At 44.4% G+C, this 22,145-nt stretch overlaps 1 protein-coding gene across 1 annotated transcript in view; it reads right to left on the bottom strand.

The window, feature by feature from the left end:
• The window catches only part of RFTN1 (raftlin, lipid raft linker 1), a gene marked incomplete at both ends in the record, with an annotated part of 182,526 nt that overhangs the window by 91,112 nt on the left and 69,269 nt on the right, over positions 1 to 22,145 (bottom strand). Inside the window, one exon of the mRNA XM_079705075.1 lies at positions 242 to 350. Coding sequence (XP_079561201.1) covers positions 242 to 350 — 109 coding nt within the window. The remainder of the gene's footprint in view (positions 1 to 241; positions 351 to 22,145) is intronic.

The following is a 22,145-nucleotide window of genomic DNA, read 5'->3' as shown; positions in this document are numbered from 1 at the left end:
TTAACGCCACTCCAGCCCTAAAAACACAGGGTCTGCCATCCTTGGAGGAGGGGAAGCCACCTTGTTCCAGAGCCAAGGCCAGCCTGAGTGGGAGTGGACTGCCCCCCATGAGGCCACCCAAAGTCCCAGGTCAGAACAGGCCTGGGGAGTGCAGCCCACCTGCCCTCAGCCAGCCCCCAGCCATTCACTCAGGCACGCGCTCGGCGAGCCCGTTCAATTGCATCCTGACTGCAGCACTCACCTTCTTAATGAACTCTGGGATGATTTTTTGGTCTGTCAGGTGGTCTAGGGAAGAATAGCAATCTAATTCCAAGATGTAGCCTTCATTGTGAAGATCAGTGTTCTGAGATCTGAAAAGAGAAACACACACACACACGCGCAAGTTAAGATTTTGCATAATATACATATTAAAAAAAAAGAATCACTGGGTGTTGAATGAAATCCTAATTTCTTTCCTGAAAGTAACTGTCAAAAAGGCAGTTCTGAAAAAATAATTTATGGTTAACAACTCAAATAATATAGAAGGACCTATTAATACTTCATGGAAAGACCTCCAAGACATATCATCAAGGAAAACACATCATTATAGAATGATGGGTTTAGTACAATAAGCTTTATACCTTAAACAACACAAACACACACACACATACACAGTCCAGTAATGTATATTTCCCACTGGCAAACCAATAATAGCAGTGACCTCTTGGGGGATGGTGAGGGCCAGTGTGGGAATCGGGCGGGGATGGTGCTGGTGATCAAAAGGGAGTTTGGCTGTATCTCTGATTTTTTCACTTTTTTGGAAGAGAATATATTCACGTATCATTTAGAAAATTAAAAATTAATTTTTAAAAGACTTTTAAAGGGTTCAACCCCTACAGAGGGCAATCCGGCAAAATCTATCAAAACTAAAGATGCATGAAGAAAAGACTATAAGGCAACTGAAGTAGAAATCCTGGGACGAGAGCGGACGTGAAGGGTTGTCTGAAGCAAACACCGAACACCCTGCGGTCGAGACGGAGGCGTCCAGTGTGCCCTGCCCCCCATCACCGCCCCCCCACCAGGTGGTGGGGCTGCTTCCCCATCCCCCTCATATAGATGTGCACGTGACCCAATGCTGGGTGCACTTGGGACAACCAGCAGCAAGTGGTCACCAGAAGGAAATCCCACCACTCCGTGTCACTCCTTTGAGGGACCCCTGGGTGACACTATGGGGCTAATGGACTCCTGGGAACCACGTGGTTGTCAGAAATTGAAGGTGACTGGCTGGCCCAGCCAGACGTCAGACAACAGGAAGTGAACATCAGTCAAGGGCCGGCAGACCATGCCCTTTCCTCGTGGGAAGGGGGACTTGGAGACCAGGGCTGGGCTCTTCAGGGCTCACACCACGTGTACAGCAACTCTCCACTGCCGAGGGCAAAGCAGGGCCCTCCCACCTGACTTAGGAGGGGCCCTACCGAGGAGGGGCCCCTGCAGCCCCTGTGAGAGCAGGTGCAGCCAGGACGGGTGCCTTCATACTGAATTCCTGAGACACGTATATCCCACAAAATAAACAGTTTCTGAATGCCTATTTGCTATAATATTTTAAAGATGAATTTCTAGGAGTCTTATATATCATTCAAAGCAATTTATGCTGCCATTAACCATCTGAGTATGATTCACACGAAATTCAAAAGTGGAAAAATTAAAGAGGATTTGGTTTTCCCCAGGTGTGCAACTGTGATATTTTACTTTTCTCTCTAACATATCCTTTCAGGGGTAGGGACTAAGGTGCATACTTTTGAAATGTAAAAGAATCAACTGATTCCAAACTGGCCAAACTGGAATAAACTAATTCCAAAAGAATCGACCAATTCTGAACCTCAGCCTGCTCGCCTAAAAACTTCATCAGAGATTAGACTCGTGTTCTCCCTTTTTCCCCCATGTTCTTACTCTCTCCCCACCGTAAACAAAAGACATGCTAAGAGGAAGTAAAGCACAAGATTCCAGACTTTTGAAAGAGAAGACTTAGTCAAGATACTGTCATATGCATCGTGTGGGATCTCAAACAACAAAGACAGGAATAGGAGGAGGAAAATAGGATGTGAAATCCCCACTGCTGTCACACAGGGACACCAGACTGTACAAGATTATTTATAAATACCCACTGACATTTTTGTTTTTTTATAAATGTATTTATTTTTATTTATTTATATTTGGCTGTGTTGGGTCTCCATTGCTGCGCACAGGCTTTCTGTATTTGCGGTGAGCGGGGGCTACTCTTCATTGCAGTGTGCGGGCTCTAGGTATGCGGGCTTCAGTAGTTGTGGCTCGCGGGCTCAGTAGTTGTGGCTTGCTGGCTCTAGCGCGCAGGCTCAGTAGTTGTGGCACATGGGCTTAGTTGCTCCAGGGCACAACATTATAAATCAACTGTACTTCAATTAAAAAAAAGAATCCTTCAATAAGAAACCAAAGCAATAAAATAAAATAAGTCAACACTGTATCCACTCTGTAAAACACCCATAAAATGAATGGAGGGAAGACGGGTCTGTCTTTAAACAACTCACAGGCCAGACTCGCTAGACTCGCAAGGGATAATTGTTCGTACAGGATCTAATAACTCTCAGCTTTGCTTCTAGAACAAGAAGTACTCTGAGGAGGAAAGCAAGCTCTGGTTCATTTCATCAGATAATTAACTCAGTTACATCTGAACTGAAAGAAGCACAAAAGGTGGAAAAAAAATAGGCATTATTACGAATTTTCTAGATGAAACATGAAAACTCACATCTCGGCCTACGGTCACTTGAAAGCAAAGCCATGCATATTGGAGGAATAGGTGAGTAACTAAAGGTCTCCCCTGCCTTACAGGAATTACCTCCACAGTTTAAAATGAAAGGGTTGGAACACTGAAGAGCGGCTGCAGGGGAGGGGTGTGGCAAGGACCCCTGACTACTCCGAGGACAGATGCCCAAGCCCTCAAGTCAGCACTCTGTGAGGGGTGAGGCCAGAGCTGGGTGGGTGGCACAGTCACACAGAAAGCCCCACCCTGCCAGCAGCCCTGTGAAAAACTGTATCAAATCCACAAAAGCTTGAAGCTTGCCTACAGGCCTGCCAGTGGGAGCATCTGGGCTTCTCAGCACTGGGGGGAGGTTGGGTGGAGGGAGGGCAGTGACCGTGGTTGCTCTAAGGTGACCCCCAATGACCTTCCTTTTCTGGTGTTCATGCCTTTGTAGAGTCCCTCCCCCTGAGTGGGGGCAGGGCCTGTGACATGCTTCTAATCAAAATAACCAGGCAAAGGGACAGGAGATCCCTCTCGTGATGACATGACACCATAAGACTCCACCTTAGCAGATGAGAGCTAGACCCTGCCCTTGCTGGCTGCCAGGCTGCCAGGGCACCGTGTGGGCAGTCCTTGGATGACAGCCATCAAGAAACAGAGATCTCAGCCCTAGGAGATGAATTCTGACAACCACCAAACAGAGCTTGGGAGCAGACCTTTCCCCAGTCAAGCCCCTGATGAGACTGCAGCCCCAGCCAATACTTCCACTGCAGCCTGATGAGACCTGAAACAGAGTGCCCAGAAAAGCTACAGTAACTGAGATCAAATGTATGTTGTTGGAACCAGTAAACTTGTGGTAATTTATTACAGAGCATAGAAAACTCATGCAGTTGCCGAGCAGGAAGACATGGCAGCTTCATGCTCAGACCAGGCCTCCTGCTGGTGGCTGGGTCTAGGCTCAGGCCCCAAGACCCAGCCAGACACCTGAGAAGAGCCTCTGACAGGTGATGAGTGTTTCATGTCCCAGAGGGCAAGGACCACCCTGGCATCAAGAAGCAGACATGCCCTAGAAGTGAGTCCAGGAACCATGGCCTGGCCCCCAGCACAGGGGAGTAGATGTCCTGCAGTCAGTCAAGTTCCTAAGAATCCTTAAGATGCATCACTGGCTGAGCAGGGATCCGCACCCTCCTGTGGGGGAGGGGAAACACCACTTACGTTTCCCCAAAGGATATGTCCTTGTGTTGTCCTGGAAAAGGATACTGGAAACTATCAAACACCCACCTGGACTGAAGCCCACTGGCTTCCACTTCCAGAAGGAAATAGAAAGATCTGGGTCTAAACAATAAAAAAAAAAGAGGGACACAGAATGCACTTCTGGAGATGTAGGATTAACTACCTGACAAAGGCTCCCTTATCTAAAAATTAACAGTAAATACACTAAGATTAAATGCAGACACTCTGAGAAGAGCATTGCTAACAATGAAATATGCTTCCCCGTCTCCCTGCATACCTCCCCTCCATAATTTCCTCTAGATTTATTAGTTAGAGGTTGCAGGTCCTAAAGCTAACTAGAGGTGGATCATTTCCCAGCTGTGTGCCTTTGGACAATTTATTTAAACATTCTATGCCTCAGTTTCTTTCACTGTCAAATGGGAATATTATGAGTAGCTATCTCTTGGCATCCTTGTAAGGATTAAATCAGACAAAAGCATGTAAAGCCCTTAGCATAGGTCATGGCAAGAAGTCCGGGCTCAACAAATATTAGCAGCTGCTGATCTACTTCTATCATCTGTAAGTGCATTCCTAGCCCTTTTCACAGTTCCTAATTACTCATTCATTCAATTAATATTGATCACACTACTACTTTGTGCCAGACACTCTTCTTTAGCATCAATAGACAAAAGAGAGGAAATCTCTGCTCTCACAGAGCTCACAACCTGGTGGAGGGAGACAGGCAATAAACAAGAAATACTCACGAGCACAGAGAGTATGTTCAACGGTGGTAAGTGTTAAAGAAAAAAGAAACAGCAAGGTGTAGAGAACCATGAGCGGTGGGAAGCTGCAGTTTTTATGAGGATGGTCAGGGCGGCCTCACTGAGAAGGTGACACTTGTAATAAAGATCTACGGGAGGTGACCGTGCTGACAGCCAGGAAAGAAGCTTCCAGGCAGAGGAACAGCCAGTGCAAAGGTCCTAAGGTGAGATGGTACAAAAAAGCCCTGTGGCTGGAGCTCAGTGAACCAGGGGCAGGAGATGAGGTCGGAGAGCCAAAGGGGAGCCAGAGAGTGTAGAACTTACAGGCCACGGTGAAGACTGTGGCTTTTACTCAGAACGATAGGGGAAGCCCTTGTTGAACACAGAAGTGACACCATCGGATCTATTTTATTTTTATAGAAGTATAGTTGATTTACAATATCGTGTTAGTTTCAGGTGTATAGCACAGTGATTCAGTTATATTTTATATATATATATATATATATATATATATATATATATATATATATATATAAAAATAACTTTTTCAGATTCTTTTCCCTTATAGGTTACTACAAAATATTGTGTAGAGTTCCCTGTGCTCTACAGCAGGTCCTTGTTGGTTATCCGTTTTATATATAGAAGTGGGTACATGTTTATTTTAAAAGGAGCCTTCTGGCTGTAGGGGGCAGCTAAGAGACTAACCCAGTGGTCCACGCAGGAGGTGATGGTGACCCCAAGGGGGCTGGTAGCAGTGTAGCAGCGCTGGGAAGTGGTGGATTCTGGATATATTTTCAAGGTAGAACCTTCAAGACTTCCTTATGAACAGAACAGCTTGTGAGGTGTGAAAGGAAGAAAGCAGATGAGGATGGCTCCAAGGATTGCTCCAGCCACCGAGAGAGTAGGTGATGCTGCCACAACTATGATGGGGAAGGCTGGGGCGGGAATGGTCACAGGCTTGGGGAGAAGATCAGTAATTCGGCTTCCTAGGTACTGAATTTGACATTATCCAGCAGACGGCCAAGGAGAGATATCTGGTAGAGAGCTGAATACATATTCGAGTTTGGACTTCAGGAGAGAGGGCTGGAGATGTGAATCTGGGAGTCATCAGCTTCCACATGGTATTCAAAGCATGAGACTGACTGAGATCTCAATTAATATATAGACAGAAGAGTCAAGGACTGAGCTTGGGGACCCTCCACCATGAAGAGGGTGGGGAGAAAAGAGGAGAAAGCAGCCAAGGAGGCAAAGAAAGAGCAACCATGGGGGAAGAGAGAAAACCAAGGGAACGTGCAGTCCTGGATCAAATCAAGGAAGTACCTCTAGGGGAGGGTAGGAGCCACCCTGTCCATTGCTTCAATTAACATATTTACAATCTTCTCTTCAATTTACTTATCCTCTTGAAATCCCAAGAGAGAAACTGGATTTAATCCACCCTACAGAAAACGGTGTGAAGAAATCAGTTCACATTTAATATTATATATGACTATCCTGTTACATGGGCTGACTGTCAAATCAATCTGCCGATTTGGGTTCCAAGTAGCTTGGCTCCTTGAAAAGAAACCATCTCCGTGCTGCTGGGTCATTTCTCAGAAATGGCCTGGAGGGAGCATTAACTAAAAAGATCTCTGACCCATCTCACATCTTGGGGTCCCCACCTGTACACACTGGAGAGTTGAGAGGGGTTTATTTCCAGCCATTCCAAAGGGAGTTTTTCAAATGAAGAGGGAATGAAAGTATATCATGGAGCAGATATTCAAGGTCCTGAAAGCCAAGAATGAGTAAGACAAAATGAATTCAGATTCTCAGAGCACAGCAACGTCAACAAGGCACACAAACAGAGCACTCCTGACCAATTAAGACACTGGAGAGGCAGCTAAGACCTCACAGTCCAGCTAAGTTTTCAAAAACCATCATAACATGGCAACAAAATGCTGTGGTACCCTAGACTGGGTCCCAGAACTGGAAAAGGACATTAATAGAAAAATTGATGAAATCCAAATAAAATCCACAACTTAGTTATTAGTAATATACCAAAGTCAATTTCTTAGTTTTGACAAATGTACTGCAGTAATGTAAGATATTAATGATGGAGGAAACTCGGTGAAGGGCCTAAGGGTTGTGACTTTTCTGTTAAATCTAAAATATCCCCAAATAAAAGTTACTGAAAAAAAAAAAAAGAAAGAAAGCCATCAGACACTCTGGGGGATGTGTATGTTTATTTGTTTTGATTCTGTAATATTTATTCTCAGAGTAAGTGTTTCTAGTCCTAAACTACACCAACACCCCTGCCTGACTATACTGTTTATGTAAGAGACCCCTCAAATCACATGAAGGCAATGACTGAAATAATTGGGTTTGGGGGACAAAAGAATAATCTCCGTTGATGTGCCCTAACTTTAGGCACTGGACCTAGCCAACATGCAAACCCTGGGCTCTGTGCATCAGACCGGGTGTCCCGTAGGGCAGGCATTCTCCACCCTGGCTGCATTCAACCTTGGAATCACTCGGTGAGCTCCCACAAATTTTGATTTAATTGGTCTGTGGTATGGCCTGGGCCAAGGGGCTCTAGAAACTCCCCAGTGATTCTAATGGGCAACCAGAGTGGAGAACGACGGTCTAGGTGGGCTGTGTTGCAGCGGCTGCTCTCCTGGAGATGTTCCTTGGCCGTAACTGAGCAAGTCCACGGAAAAGAGGAAACACAGAAAGAAGGACTTGTAGAGACCAACAATGTAGACTCCTAGCCCCTCAGAAGAAGACAAACCTCCCAGAAAAGGGACCAGACCTTAAGGAAATATAAGAATGGACAGCTCTATCTGTGACTCTTTCAGTTAGAAAAACTCAAAAATACTTCCCACTTCTTGGTTTCCTCACTCTTCTTATGTGTTATTGTGCTAAAATATACATAACATACCATTGACCATTTTAGCCATTTCTAAGCATACATTCAGTGTCATTAAGTACATTCACAATGTTGGGCAAGCATCACCACCAACCATTTCTGGAACTTCTTCATCATCCCAAACAGTCCTTGCTCCTTTGACACCATATAAATGGGACTTGGGCCAAAACTGAGCATGAACATGTAGGAAAATTTAGATAAAGGCTTCTCAAACAAACACACGAGAGTAGATTCAGGCGCTGCGCATTTGTGCACAAACCTTTCCTAACCGTAGGGCAGGGCAGCAAAGAGCCCACATGCCAAAGTACCTCAGAGGTCAACACGCTTGGCCCCAGACATCAGAGCTGTTTAAGACCATAATAAAACACCACCTATTCCGTGTCATGTCGCCCTCATTACTCAGACACAAACATCAGCTGTCATAAAAACTGTGCACAAACTCCTCATGTCACCACTGCCACATCTGCCAAGGGTTGTGTGGTCATTCCCCAGGCAGCTGGAGAGTCAGAAGGTCAAACCAAGGGAAGCAAACTCAAAGGTCCACAAACACTGAGTGAAAGAGGATATTTTTTTGACCAAAAGATATAACCCGATCACTTTGTTCTCATATAAAAGAAAGAGAAATGGTCTTCATGTCCACCAAGAAATATGCGCTCTCCTATTTTTCTCCAAACACAGAGTCCTGTCTGATGCCCTTTCACATTCCAATTTCTGAGAGCGACGTGGCTACAGAGAAACTTGACCCACCAGGGGAAAAGTCCCAGTGCACGGGTGATGTCAAGTGGCATGGCCAAGTCACCCCCGTACTGGGGAGCCGACGGGAGCAGTGGAAACCATGGTGAGCTGGGCAGTTTCTATCCCAACCATTGCTAGGTACTCCAGGCCAGGGTTGCCAAATCTTCGAACTTTTTTAAAGGAGTCATTACCTCATGTTTTTTGGTGGCCACAAATGTCAAATTTTGGCTCCAAACGATGTTTATTACTATTATGTAATCCAACATCTTTGGGACTGAATCTGACCTCTGGGCCATCAGTCCCTGGCCTCTGGGTTCCATACACAATGCTCCAATGTGAGTCACAGAGGCTGGATGCCAGGCAAGAGATAAGAGCGAACAGATTATCCAACTATATCATTGTCAGAATAACTAACCGTAAACCCAAGTCCGATATTTCACCCATTGTAATGAGCTGGCAGATTCTTCCCCTCCCCACTCCCCATGACCGTGGTCAGGACATCGACACTGACCCTGCCTGATCTCACAGTGGCTGGGACAGAACCCTTTTCTAAGCCATTAAAAAAACATGTTTGCAAGCAAACACTGTAACACTTTATGAGTTACAGTCATAAAGGGTTAATCCTCAAATTATTCGGATGAAATGTCAAGCAGTAAGCTGAATACCTATTTTGGTCTCATGGACAGAGCTGAAATCAGGCCACTAAAAAGCAGACGCCTGTTTATAGTCTACTATAAACTATCTTTTTAAACAATAAACATGTTAATAAAAACTATCATACACACTTCTTTTAAATAATAAACATGTAACAGATCTCACTTCAACTCATTAATCCCTTAGATAGCTTCAAAGATCATGAGCTGAAGCAACATCTTCTTTTTCCCAGGACACAAAGCACAGTTTGAACTTGAGTTATGAAAAGAAATGAGAGAGAATGTGCAGTTCATCAGTAGGGCTATTTTTGCTTCATTGAGGAACAATCAGAAAGAAATGGTGACAAACACAAACTTAGATTACTAGGCACTTCTCCAACGAGAGAAAAAAAAAAATCATTAAATGTCAGTTGACAGAAGCAAATTCTCTATCTCTGGGAAACAGGACGGAATTTTCAGATTTTTCCCTCAAGGCAACGCCAGGTTCAAGTAGAGTGATCAGAATGGTGTGTTGTTGTTGTTGTTTTAAAGGAGCAGTAGGGAGGAAAATGAACTACACATCTGAGAAAGATCTATCCGCGAAAGGAAAAGAAGGCTTTTTCTAGTTTCATGAGCTTATCACTTGCTTGACCACTGACCACAGGAAGGGCTGGAGTTACATCCTCTCAAGAAACTTACAGTCTCATATATTGCTTAGTGAAATGTCAAAGAAAAATACTGCATGTTATCGCTTAAACGTGGACTCTAAAAAATAAAACAAATCGGTGAATATAACAAAAAAAGAAACAGACTCCCAGATACGGAGAACAAACTAGTGGTTACCAGTAGGGAGAGGGAAAGGGGGAAGGGCAACATAGGCAGAGGGGCTTCAGAGGTACAAACTATTGGGTATAAAATAAGCTACAAGGAGATATGGTACAATACAGGGAATATAGCCAATATTTTATAATAACTATAAATGGAGCATAACCTTTAATTAAAAATTGTGAATCAATATGCTGTACACCTGAAACATATAATTTTGTAAATCAACTACACTTCAATAATAAAAAAAAAAAGAAACTTAGAGTCTATGGGCATCTAACTACCCAACACTGCTATTTATTCTAACCATAGAGAAGAGCTATGAAAGTTCAGTTGCTTCCACAGTCAGGGATCAGGGAGTTTTAAAAAGCAAAGAGCACGTAAGCAGAGTCTTTGAAGCTGTGTGAAAATTAGTCATGGGACAATGGATAAAATTACATTCCAGGCACTGAGAACAGAAATTAGGAAGGATCTAGTTGGAAAAAAAGCATGAGTTACATGGTGGAAATAATAAATAGGTCAGTTTGGTAAAAGATATGTGAAGGCAAGGTTTGTTTATGCTAATTCGGCTGGATCAGTAAACACGAGCCTGGCGAATGTATGGGTGAATTTGCTGTTGGAATAGATCTGTGATGGGGGCCCTGCAGTGCTGGCTGGAGCAGAAAGTGAGAAACGGGGTTGGAAAGAAAGGACAGGGGTGTGTCGCTACAGGATGGGACTGGCCTTCATTCTGAGGTAAAGGGGGGTCATGGATGGTCTTAGATGAAAGAAGATACGGAGTACAGATTTTAGGAAGATTAAGCAAGCAGCACTCCGTATGATGGAGGAAGAGTTGGAAGAACATTTTAGGAGAGCAGAAATGAGACCTAAAATTTCTACAGAGGAAGTGGATGGATGGGAGAGAGAGTTGAGGTGTGTCTTGTTCCTGCAGGTGCTGCTGGTTGGGTTGGGGGGAGGGGAATAAACTGCTGCTCCCCAAAGCTGCTCTCAGATCAATGGGGAAAAGGTTCCAATAATCTCTGTGACCTCCTCTTTGCAAAGTGAACCAAATCTACAAAACCAAAAGGAGGCTGCTGGAGTCAAAAGTTTCCCCTAATAGTGAAGCTTGAGAAATGCTGGAAGGAGAAAAAGCCAAATAAACAAATCCTAGTGAATCTTTCAATAAAGCACCTAATTACAGAGTTTATCAGGGGAGTGCTGAAGTAGGAAGCAGAGAGAAGGAAACAACTCTTAGATGGGTCACTGGTCTTTCTTCTCCCTTCTTTTTTCACCAACAGACATGCACCCCATCTGTGGATAAGGGTTTGGTATCCCCTGGAACATTCCAGAGATGATGGGGGGAGATGTGCACATGATACTCTAACCACACACTCCCCCAGGGAGCTGTGCACTGCCAAGCGGGTGCAAGGCATCATGGGTCCCTAACGAGCCACGGCTGCTATTTATGCTAGAGAAATCTTGCCACATCCTGCCTCACTCTTTACTGCTCGAGCCGGCTCTCTGGTAGATAAGCCATCAGTGACTTGCACAACACAAGGAGTTCACCTTTAACCTTAAAAGGCAAGAAAAACAAGTTTTACCCCCAGTGGTCCCTGTATAATGTAGCTGTGAGAGAAATTCAATCCCCACCACACCAGACTACAGCAAAGAGGACCACCGCCACATGAAATCAGACTTGGGGCAGGGTCCTGCTTTCTCATGAACACTGCAAGGCTCTGGCTGACTCTGAAACATGTGGAAATGACGACTAGTAGTACTGATGCATAAATGTTATTTTTTCACAAAGATAACACTGAATAAAGGCAGGTCTGCCTGGCACTTACTGGTTCAGAAAAGTCACATGATCTGCAAACAAAAATAACAGCAGTAGCCACACACGTGAATGCCCTTCCTAAGACGCTCACCAGCCATGTCCAGCTGAGAGACAGGAAGTCTTCTTTATTTACGGTTAACGCACACATCCCAATTCAAGTTTGCTCATCGTTTCCTTCTTTTCTGGGTCTTCCTACCCGCACCCTCTAACCTGCTGAGTTAGACGATGGACGTGTTGCATCTCTGCACTGCCCAATACAGTAGCCACTACCCACATGTTGCTACTGAGCACCTAAAATGTGGCGAGTGCCACTGAGGGAATGAATGCTTAATTTTATTTAATTTTCATTGATAATATGTGTCTAGTGGCTCACTAATAGAAAAGCACAGCTTAGCTCTGTTCTGAAATTTTTTTTTTTTTACATCTTTATTGGAGTAAAATTACTTTACAATGGTGTGTTAGTTTCTGCTTTATAACAAAGTGAATCAGTTATACATATACATATGTTCCCATATCTCTTCCCTCTTGTGTCTCCCTCCCTACCACCCTCCCTATCCCATCCCTCTAGGTGGTCACAAACCACCGAGCTGATCTCCCTGTGCTATGCGGCTGCTTCCCACTAGCTATCTATTTTACGTTTGGTAGTGTATATATGTCCATGCCTCTCTCTCGATTTGTCCCAGCTTACCCTTCCCCCTCCCCATATCCTCAAGTCCATTCTCAAGTAGGCTGTGTCTTTATTCCTGTCTTACCCTTAGGTTCTTCATGACATGTTTTTTTCTTAAATTCCATATATATGTGTTACCATACGGTATTTGTCTTTCTCTTTCTGACTTACTTCACTCTGTATGACAGACTCTAGGTCCATCCACTTCAGTACAAATAGCTCAATTTCGTTTCTTTTTATGGCTGGGTAATATTCCATTGTATATATGTGCCACATCTTCTTTATCCATTCATCCGATGATGGACACTTAGGTTGTTTCCATCTCTGGGCTATTGTAAATAGGGCTGCAATGAACATTTTGGTACATGACTCTTTTTGAATTATGGTTTTCTCAGGGTATATGCCCAGTAGTGGGATTGCTGGGTCATATGGTAGTTCTATTTGTAGTTTTTTAAGGAACCTCCATACTGTTCTCCATAGTGGCTGTACCAATTTACATTCCCACCAGCAGTGCAAGAGTGTTCCCTTTTCTCCACACCCTCTCCAACATTTATTGTTTCTAGATTTTTTGATGATGGCCAATTTTGATGTGCACATAGATCCCCTGGGATCCTGTTAAAATGCAAATTCGGAGTCAGCAGATGTGGGTGGGGCCTGGGATCTGCATTTCTAAGAGGCTGCCAGGTGATGGTGAGGGTGCACAGACCAAGGTAAAGACTGGAACTGCTTCGGGAACCACCAGTGTGACCTGGAAGCCTCGTGAGTGGGTGGTCTCCAAAGCTTTAGATCATAAAACCCTCAAGTAAAAGTCTCCTGAGTACTACTGTGCCAACATCTTACCTATGTTAGAAAACAATGGACACAAAACAAAACATTTAGAAGATTAGAAACAGATGAAATAAGCAATATTTAAAAAGTGTAGTCGCAATAGGTCCCTATTATTAGTAATTAATATTCCAAGGCACAATATACACTTGAAATGAGATTCACTGTTAACAATCATGGAAGTAAATCCACATTGCAAAATGTCTTCTTGATGAGTCTAAAATTCTTTGGCCATCTTTTGTCAGACTGGAATAGGTAGGCATCGATTTTTTTATGTCACCAAGAAAGCTCTTACACACAGTGAGAGAAGGATCGATATGGCCAGTTGTGTCTGTGTGTGTGTGTGTGTGACAGAGACAGAGAGAGAGAGAGATAGAGAGGGAGAGAGGCGTGGTGCTCCAAGGACAAAGAACAAGATAAGGGAGGGGCGAGGGAGGAGAATTTCATATTTACATTACTGGTATTCTATGTTCTCTGCAATCTGCAATGAATTTACAGGAATTTTTTAAGCCATGTGTATATTTCATGAGGGCTAACTTAGTTAAAACTACAAAAAATAATCCACAAATCCACTTCCCTGGGTTCTCAGCTGCAAATGTTCCTCTGACCTCAGTCTCCTCCAGGATCCCCCCCCATCATACCCCGCTTCACACAGACAGGGGCCCTCTGACATCTACACCCAGCCAGGGCACCACCTTCAACCTGAAAGCTAAATATTGGTAATGCATAATTTCTCTCCTAATTTTTCAGTATAAATAAACATACACAGAAGCTTCAATTCTCTTTCAACATAGGTATGTCTACCACCTTTGGTAACCACTGGTCTAGACGGTGCATAGAGTTTTCAGAATAATCACAAAGCTCTAGAATAAAAAATGTACTTCCAACAATAATATTGAACTCTATGGTCTTAAAAACACCTGGTAGAAATTCTTCTCAGATTAGTATGTAAATGAAATTACAATTTCAACAGGGTTTACTGGGAACTGAAGAAAATAACTTTAGGCCATAGACAATATATGGAAAAATCAATATGCCAAAGTTGCCAAGATCCTGAAAAAAATAGTGCTTGGCTAGATATTAATATACACTACAAATTTACTGTAATTTATTGTAATCAAAATAGCATGGGATTAGCACAAAAAATCAATCAATAGATCAAAGGAACAATAAAGAATCGGGAATAAATTAGGATGTATGCAGAAATCCAACCTATGATAAAGGTGGCATTTCATTCACCAAGTTAGGTTAATACAATAAATGCTGTTGACAAAGGGAGAAGAAAATACAGTTAGACCCCTTACCTCACACCCTAACGCTAATCTAGTGGTTCTCAACTAGGGGCAGCAGTTTTGCCTGTTCAGGGGCATTTCATAACATCTGGAAACATTTCTGATTGCCATAACTGCAAGGGCGGGAAGGGGGGGCGGTGTTTGCTATTGGCATCAAGTGGGCAGAGGTCAGGAATGTTGCCAAATATCCTACAACTCACGGGATGGTCCCTGGCCCAAAATGTCAACAGTTGAGAAACTACATAGGCTGAGAAATCCTACCCAAACCCTAACCCTAATGATTACAAAGTTAAAGAGGAACAGTGTTAGAAGTAGAAAGATCCTGATGAGAAACCTGGCTCCTCCATACCATCAGAAGGGTGACTCAGAAGAAAGTACCGTTTTCTTCATCTTGGCTTTCAAGAGGAAAGACGAGGCACACCATGAAGCAAAGAGCAGGGACTCTGGCCACAGCAATAAATAAATGGTAGCTATTATGGCCAATAACATAAATGGTAAATCATATTAAGAAGTGCCTGTGAGTCTAAAATGTCAATATGACACTAATGAACTTATCTACAAAACAGAGCAGACTCACAGACATAGAGAACAGACTTGTGGTTGCAAGGGGGAGGTGGGTGGGGGAGGGATGGAGTGGGAGTTTGGGGTTAGCAGATGCAAACTATTAAATACAGAATGATAAACAACAAGGTCCTACTGTATAGCACAAGGAAATATATTCAATATCCTGGGATAAACCATAATGGAAAAGAATATGAAAAACAGAATGTATATCTATGTATATAACTGAATCACTTTGCTGTACAGCAGAAATTAATAAAATGTTATAAATCAACTATACTTCAATAAAATAATTTTTTTTAAAGAAGAAGTGCCTGCAAACATATAAATGTTCTTCACAAGAAAAATGGGCTTTTTGTTCCCTTTTTGTTAAGATCCAGGTTGCCTGACAGAGCAATTTTGGGGACTTAAACTATAGAAGTCGAGGATGAAAATTTCAAGTTGTTATAAATCCCCCCAGAGCATAGATTGTGCTCACCTCATTCTCTTACAAGGGTCACTACCTTAGAAGACAGAGACACCTAGGACATTTTGCTCTTGCTTTTAGGGAACAGAGGGAAATAGTACATTAATGGCCTTAGAACCATCATTTGCATACAACTGTTCAGTGCAGAAACTGACAAGGCCCAGCTAGCCTGCTGAATGGAGCCATTTGGGGGGCTCCAGCTGGTTTGCAGTGGCAGCCCTATGTCCTGAAACCAGCTTGGGGGTAACCAGGCCTGTGGTCCCATAGCCTTGCTATGGGAACCCTTGATACTGCGAAGCCCATAGGATTCTGGGAATTCTCTGAGGACCCTTCCATAAGCTCCGGGCCCCTGAGCTGAAAGATGGTGTATTTCTGAGCCATGAGCCTCAAGATGGAACATAAGTCCCATCCCCACTACACCCTCCCACTCACCTGCCCCACACTTCAGTACTGAGAAGTCATTAGCAACTTCTTCAGTCTAATTTTTTAGGAAATAAAATGGAAGCAAGGAATAACAGAAGATAATAGTACCTTTTAGCTATAAAATAGAGGAAGTCTAAAACCTCGGCTGAATGCATAATAATGGTTTCAACAAATATTAACGGCAAAAAACAACCATCATGAGGACATAGTGAGACAAAATTATAACACTTAACACACACAGGAATGAAGCAAAAGTGCTCTCAGGCCCTCAGAAACAGGTGTTGTATGAATAGGAGTTACTAATTTGGTTTTTAAAGTCTTTGTAGCCATTTTAAGTTCCATCCCGTGGTCGCCGAATAGGAAGCAAATGAAATGATGTACTCCACTAAATCACATTACAGCATTTACCTCTTTGTAAAATGGTTCCATCTTTCAACCATTTAAAAAATTATAGAAAACAGCTAGATAGATCATAGAGATAATCATTACATCAAGATCTCAAGAATGCTGCAATCACTAGCAATGTACTTATATGGATCTGGAAGTTATTTCTCACCTGCCGCTGCATTTATAGCTGAAAACGTAAAATTGAATAAGTACTAGCCTTTTCCAGGCCCCAGCACTGGTAATGCCCACTGCATCTTTCTTAGCTTGAGAAACAGACACAATCTAAGTTACCTCTGATTGACAAAGAAGAGTAAAGACAAAAATGACTTTGCCAGGAAGACAATGTGAGTTCCTAAATCTAATATGGAATAGGCGTGCAAGTACAAAAATCTAACACAAATAAAATTGTGTGCAACCAAATGACCTATATTGTGTGCACATGGCCCTCATAACAGTAAGTGTCCCTATAACCCACCTGCAATGTCACATAATAAACCTTCCTAGAGTCCATTTTAATTTAAAGATTGTGTGTACAGTGTGGGAGGAAAGGGCTTGTACCTTATTTTAAAACAAATACAGACATGTCATGGTACCGTAGTATTCGCGCAGGTTTTAAGATCAACAGGAAACTTCAAAGAAATGTAGTGTTTGTGCTGCTGCATTTTGGATATCTGCTCGCTGTTCTCTGCCATTCCAAACGACTTTTGAGAAAGACTGGAAATCACTAGCATGTTAATTCTCTCTCTCAGAGGAGGCAAAAAAATAAATAAGGTATAAAATGTGGGGAGAGACACAGGCAATCGAGGACAGCGATCAAACAGGGGAGGGAAATGAGGTCTCACACGAACCACGCATGGCTTTCCTGTTCTCTCCACTGGGATAAAGACCGACACTTGGAGAGACAGAAGAATAGGTAGGCAAGCCATTTAGGGGTGTGGATGGGAAAAAACTCTCTCTCCCCAAGAGAATGTGGCTTTACACCGGCATATTAGATTGGAAAGTGCAAACACAATAATTAACAGTGAATCCTGAAACTTCAACACGCCAGAAAAGAGTGTCACTCAGGAGTGAGACGGGAAAATAGGAGGGATACATTAAGGTAATCTTCAGTGAGGCTGGACAGCTCCGCAGGGGGCGGGCGGCAGCCCTGGAGAGCTAATCAAGTTCTCCCGACACCTCGGGAAGCTTGAGAAAGCTGATGAAGGATGCTCCCACGCCAGCAGCTAGGGGCAACCGTGGGCAAAGAGCGGGGCCCTTCCCAAATCCGAACCCCAAACAACAACCTCCACGCTAAACAAACACCTTTATTCCCCGCCTGATTTAAGAAAAGAACTTTGAGTCCCCCTTCCTCAGTTTCTGCCCTCTGGGAATAAACCAGCTGCTGTGGTTTTTGCACCACAGGAACACGTGTCAATCACCGCTAGGCCCAGCATTACTTTTCCTCCTCACGTGTGATTCCAACAATCAGGTGCCCCAGGCTGAAGCCCAGCCTCGCGCGTGAGCGTTTTCTAGGGCACATCCCAGAAGGCACCCCCAGCCCCTGTGTATTTCATTTAATTATGAAACCTCTTTCTAGAAGCCCCATAATTCTCCCAAGAGTCAAAGTAATTGGTAGAAATTAGACATAAAGAGACACAAGCCCTCTTAAAGAGGACACTTTCGACTATAATTTTTAAAAGAATTTTCTGTTCAGTTCCAATGTAATTTTGTACTTTCCCAATTCTGCCCTTTTCAAATGCCAAAGAAAAGGTTCATATTATCTTGTGGGCTATAAAAAAAAAAAAAAGGCAATCGTTGGGCTGCATCCCGCAGGCCTTCAAGGCCTGCACTTGCCCAGCTTTAAGACCTTAAGACCGAAGAAAGAGCCCTGAGTCACCAACAGAGACATCAGTGGTTTCATGGATGGGGGAGCTTACACGTCTGAAGCAAGGTCTTGGAAGGACACCCTAACTTGTGTGGCCAAAGGCAGGCAGAACCTGAAGGCAGGCTTCACGCCCAGCGAGAGGGGAGGTTACCAGTTATAGGGGGATTACATCAGGCTGCCTCATCAGTTACCAGGGAAACCAGCAGAGGGGCACCCCCTTATTGTCCCTTGATAAGAACCACCACTAGCTGGGGTCTGGGGCAAGTACTTAAGAAGGTCACTCCTGTGAGTAGGGTATAGGTGAAGCAGGTACTGATCAAGCAGGGGATGTACAGAGAGCGAGAGAACAGCCATCTTTATTGGCCTGACCATACAGCAAGGTAATGCATTTGTACTCCACTTAAGGTCCACAAAGATTTCCCTTCCTTTGAAGGCCATCCTTTGGATGGTTTTTAAAAAGAAAAAAAAAAAGAGTGAAAAATAATGTACATTACTCTTGTGGCAAATCACTGCTATTTGGCAATTGAAAGGATCTTTTTTTTTTTTTTTTACAACTTCATTGGAGTATAATTGCTTCACAATGGTGTATTAGTTTCTGCTTTATAACAAAGTGAATCAGTTATACATATACATATGTTCCCATATCCCTTCCCTCTTGCGTCTCCCTCCCTCCCACCCTCCCTATCCCACCCCTCCAGGCGGTCACAAAGCACGGAGCTGATCTCCCTGTGCTATTCGGCTGCTTCCCACTAGCTATCTATTTTACATTTGGTAGTGTATATATGTCTATGCCACTCTCTCGCTTTGTCACAGCTTACCCTTCCCCCTCCCCATATCCTCAAGTCCATTCTCAAGTAGGTCTGTGTCTTTATTCCTGTTTTACCCCTAGGTTCTTCATGACATTTGTTTTTTCCTTAAATTCCATATATATGTGTTAGCATACAGTATTTGTCTTTCTCTTTCTGACTTACTTCACTCTGTATGACAGACTCTAGGTCTATCCACCTCATTACAAATAGCTCAATTTTGTTTCTTTTTATGGCTGAGTCAATGAAAGGATCTTGTGTGTGTGTATGTGTGTGTGTGTGTGTGTGTGTGTGTGTGTGTGTTCCATTACTTGGGGTCCATGCTGCTGTGTGGCTACATTAACAAGATGCACTTTTGGTACTGGTTAGATGTGTAAACCAAAGACAAATCCATCTTTCAATGGATTTATGGTCGTTTAGTGGAAGATGGTAGCAAAATTCCACGGCACGGTTTTATTCCACTCAATTCAGGAAAATTCTATTGATCCACACCTACTCAGCACCTGGCACACTAAGTAAGTAATGGGAATCCAAAGAGGAAAGAAGATTTAGCAAGGGGGAGGGGAGGTGGGCAGACATTCGAAAAACAGTAACAAGAGAGTCAGAAGTCTGACGATTGCTGTGTGTGAAAGGAGAACAGGCAGCTCAAAGGGTAGGTGATGAACTCCCCCGAAGCAAGCACCACACAGAAATCTTAAAGGTTACAAGATGACAGCCAGTGGGGTGGGTCAAGGATATACAATGTTATTTTGAAAAAGTGAGGCAACGGTTAAAAAAGAGAAGTTTTCACATAAAAATCCAGATTTCTGGCTTTTCTTAAAAAAAGTACAAGATCTGGCAACACTTGGCAACAACGGAGCAGAGATAGGTAGGCATGGGCTCTCCAATACCCGAGAGTCCTCACTCAAGGAGCCTGGCCCCTGTAGACATCTGCGTTTTAAGCCCCTGTCTTAGGGCAAAGGCAGAGTCGTCAAGATTTCAGAATCCTACCCTAAGAAGGGAAACAAGGGGGAAAGCTGAACACTCTGAGATTTGCTTTCCTAGAAATAACACAGCAAAAAGCCAACAGAATTGTCTGTCTCTGCATCCCTTGACACTGATCAGCCAGAGTTGACTCAGTTAAGCCTCTGTGCTGCTCGTAAGTAAGTACTTGTGAGAACAGCTTGCTGGTGCAGTCGGAGAGGAAAAACTTCTCAGGCTCCAAGCATATGGTGCGTTTGGAAGACAGCGACTCAGCACAGCTCTCATCAAGCCACTGCATCTCTCCTAAGGATCACTGGAAGCATCTGGTACAGAAAATGAGGACCACAGCAGCTGGGGCTCGGTCAGCAACACAGAAGTGTGCTGGTCCCAATGGGCTCACCCCGGCCTCCCATGGCTTTCCACAGCCTCCCCCAGCTCGGCCTTCTCTCCTGGCTCCCGGCTCCCCGGGGGATAACTCCCAGGGGCATGTGCCACCAGCAACAGCCAAAACACGATGCGACCAAACTGATGCCATTCATCTCCTCCTGTGGTGGATGCTTTCCATTTTCCACCCAGGTCCCTCCCATCCCCCCTCCCGGTTCTGTGTGTCCCCCCAGCTTCTGCGTGATTTGCAGTCATCTTTGGCTATTGGAGCTGCTTCACCTGGATGTGCCCCAGACCTGGAAGTGTGCGGGGAAGCTCACGGGCAACAGCTCCTGGATGCAGGAGTGTGAGAACCAGATCCCCAGCCTCAGGGTGGACTCGCTGCTCCCCAGAGGACCAGCCACCCTTGCTGGCTACCTCCCCTTCCCTGCCCCACGACCCCGCTCCTGATTCCTCCCGGGAGCACTTCCTTAAAAATCACTTGCATGTGAAGCCTCCTCTGGGGTCTGCGCCTGGGAGAACCCCACCCAGACACATCCCCTCCCCTCCCCACCCCTGTCCCCTCCAGTTACCCCTCCCAGGCCCTCGGAGTCAAAAGCTCACTTAGACTTCGATTCTCCCTCTTCCTCCATGCTGTCCCTTGCTAGCTAAACATTAAATCCAGTATTTCCTCCTATGGGACACATACCCTCACCTTCTCACTACAACCGCCTTTAGCTACCCATCACCTCCCACCATGACAGGTGCCATGTTTTCTCAGCTTCCGTTTTCTTCCCCTCTTAGGCTTTTGGAAACTCAGCACTTCCAGTGGTTGTTCCTCTAAAACGAAACAAAAATATTGCAGTGGTTCCCCACTGACTTCAGGATAAAGTTCAAACTCCTTAGCCCGGCCATCAGAGGCCTCGTGATCCAGGCCCTCACCCTTCTCATGCCTTTTCTCCCCGTCTCCCTCTGGGCCTCACGCTCCAGTCACCCCACATCATCCGTGGTCTGCTTTTCCAGGCTCCAGGCTCCCCTGGGCCGGTCCCCCTGCCTGGGAGGCCCTTCCCACCCCTGGTGCCCCTGTTCAAATCTACCCATCAGTCCAGACCCACAGCACATGGGAGTCACAGAGCCTCCTTTTCTGAAGGCCCCCCATTAACACATTCCAGGTGAGAGACAAAAACCAAGACCCATAGATGAAGCTGGGCATTCACATAATTTGCATATAGACTTTACATCTTCCTAGCAGATAAGTTTCCTGATAGCTGGGAGCTCTTTGCTCATTTATCTTAGAAAAATCTAACTGAAAGGGCGGAAACGTTTACCACTTAAAATGGTGCTAGTTATTCGAGTCTCAGGCAGATGTGTTCCAGAATGGATGTGAGACAGCGGCGGGCGGGGCTGGGGGAGGGAGGAGATCCTCTTCTCTCTATCTCAGTTCCCACAGACGCCTCTCTGGGTGCAAGCATCTCACCACCCTAGGTGTGATTCTAATGAACACTCACTCTAAACCCAAACCAACTCATTCCCCAAGGGGCTCATTGCTGGAAACACCAATCTGATCTAGTCCTGAAGGAAAGCCTGCATCATCGGGTAGAGAGATGCTACAGGATTACATTTCACGGGCAATTAAAGAGATTTTCAAGGGCAGCTTTGATTATATGCGTTTTTCACCCTCCACCAGGGTTTCGGAATCCCACCCCCTGCATTAGCTGCAGCTCCTCTGGGTGCCCCACTCCCTGACCCTAAGCCAAAAGGCACCTGATGAATGTCGACAGAGGGCACAGATGTCCTGGTTCCCTGTACCATATAAGGCATTATTCCAGGGGACCTGGACCCAAATGGCTTCAACCCATTAGTGATGAAAAAACACATCAATGACACCCTGAA

Source organism: Hyperoodon ampullatus, assembly GCF_949752795.1.
Source record: "Hyperoodon ampullatus genome assembly, chromosome: 5".
In the NCBI taxonomy this organism is placed as follows: domain Eukaryota; kingdom Metazoa; phylum Chordata; class Mammalia; order Artiodactyla; family Ziphiidae; genus Hyperoodon; species Hyperoodon ampullatus.
This window is presented reverse-complemented; position numbering and strand designations above follow the sequence as displayed.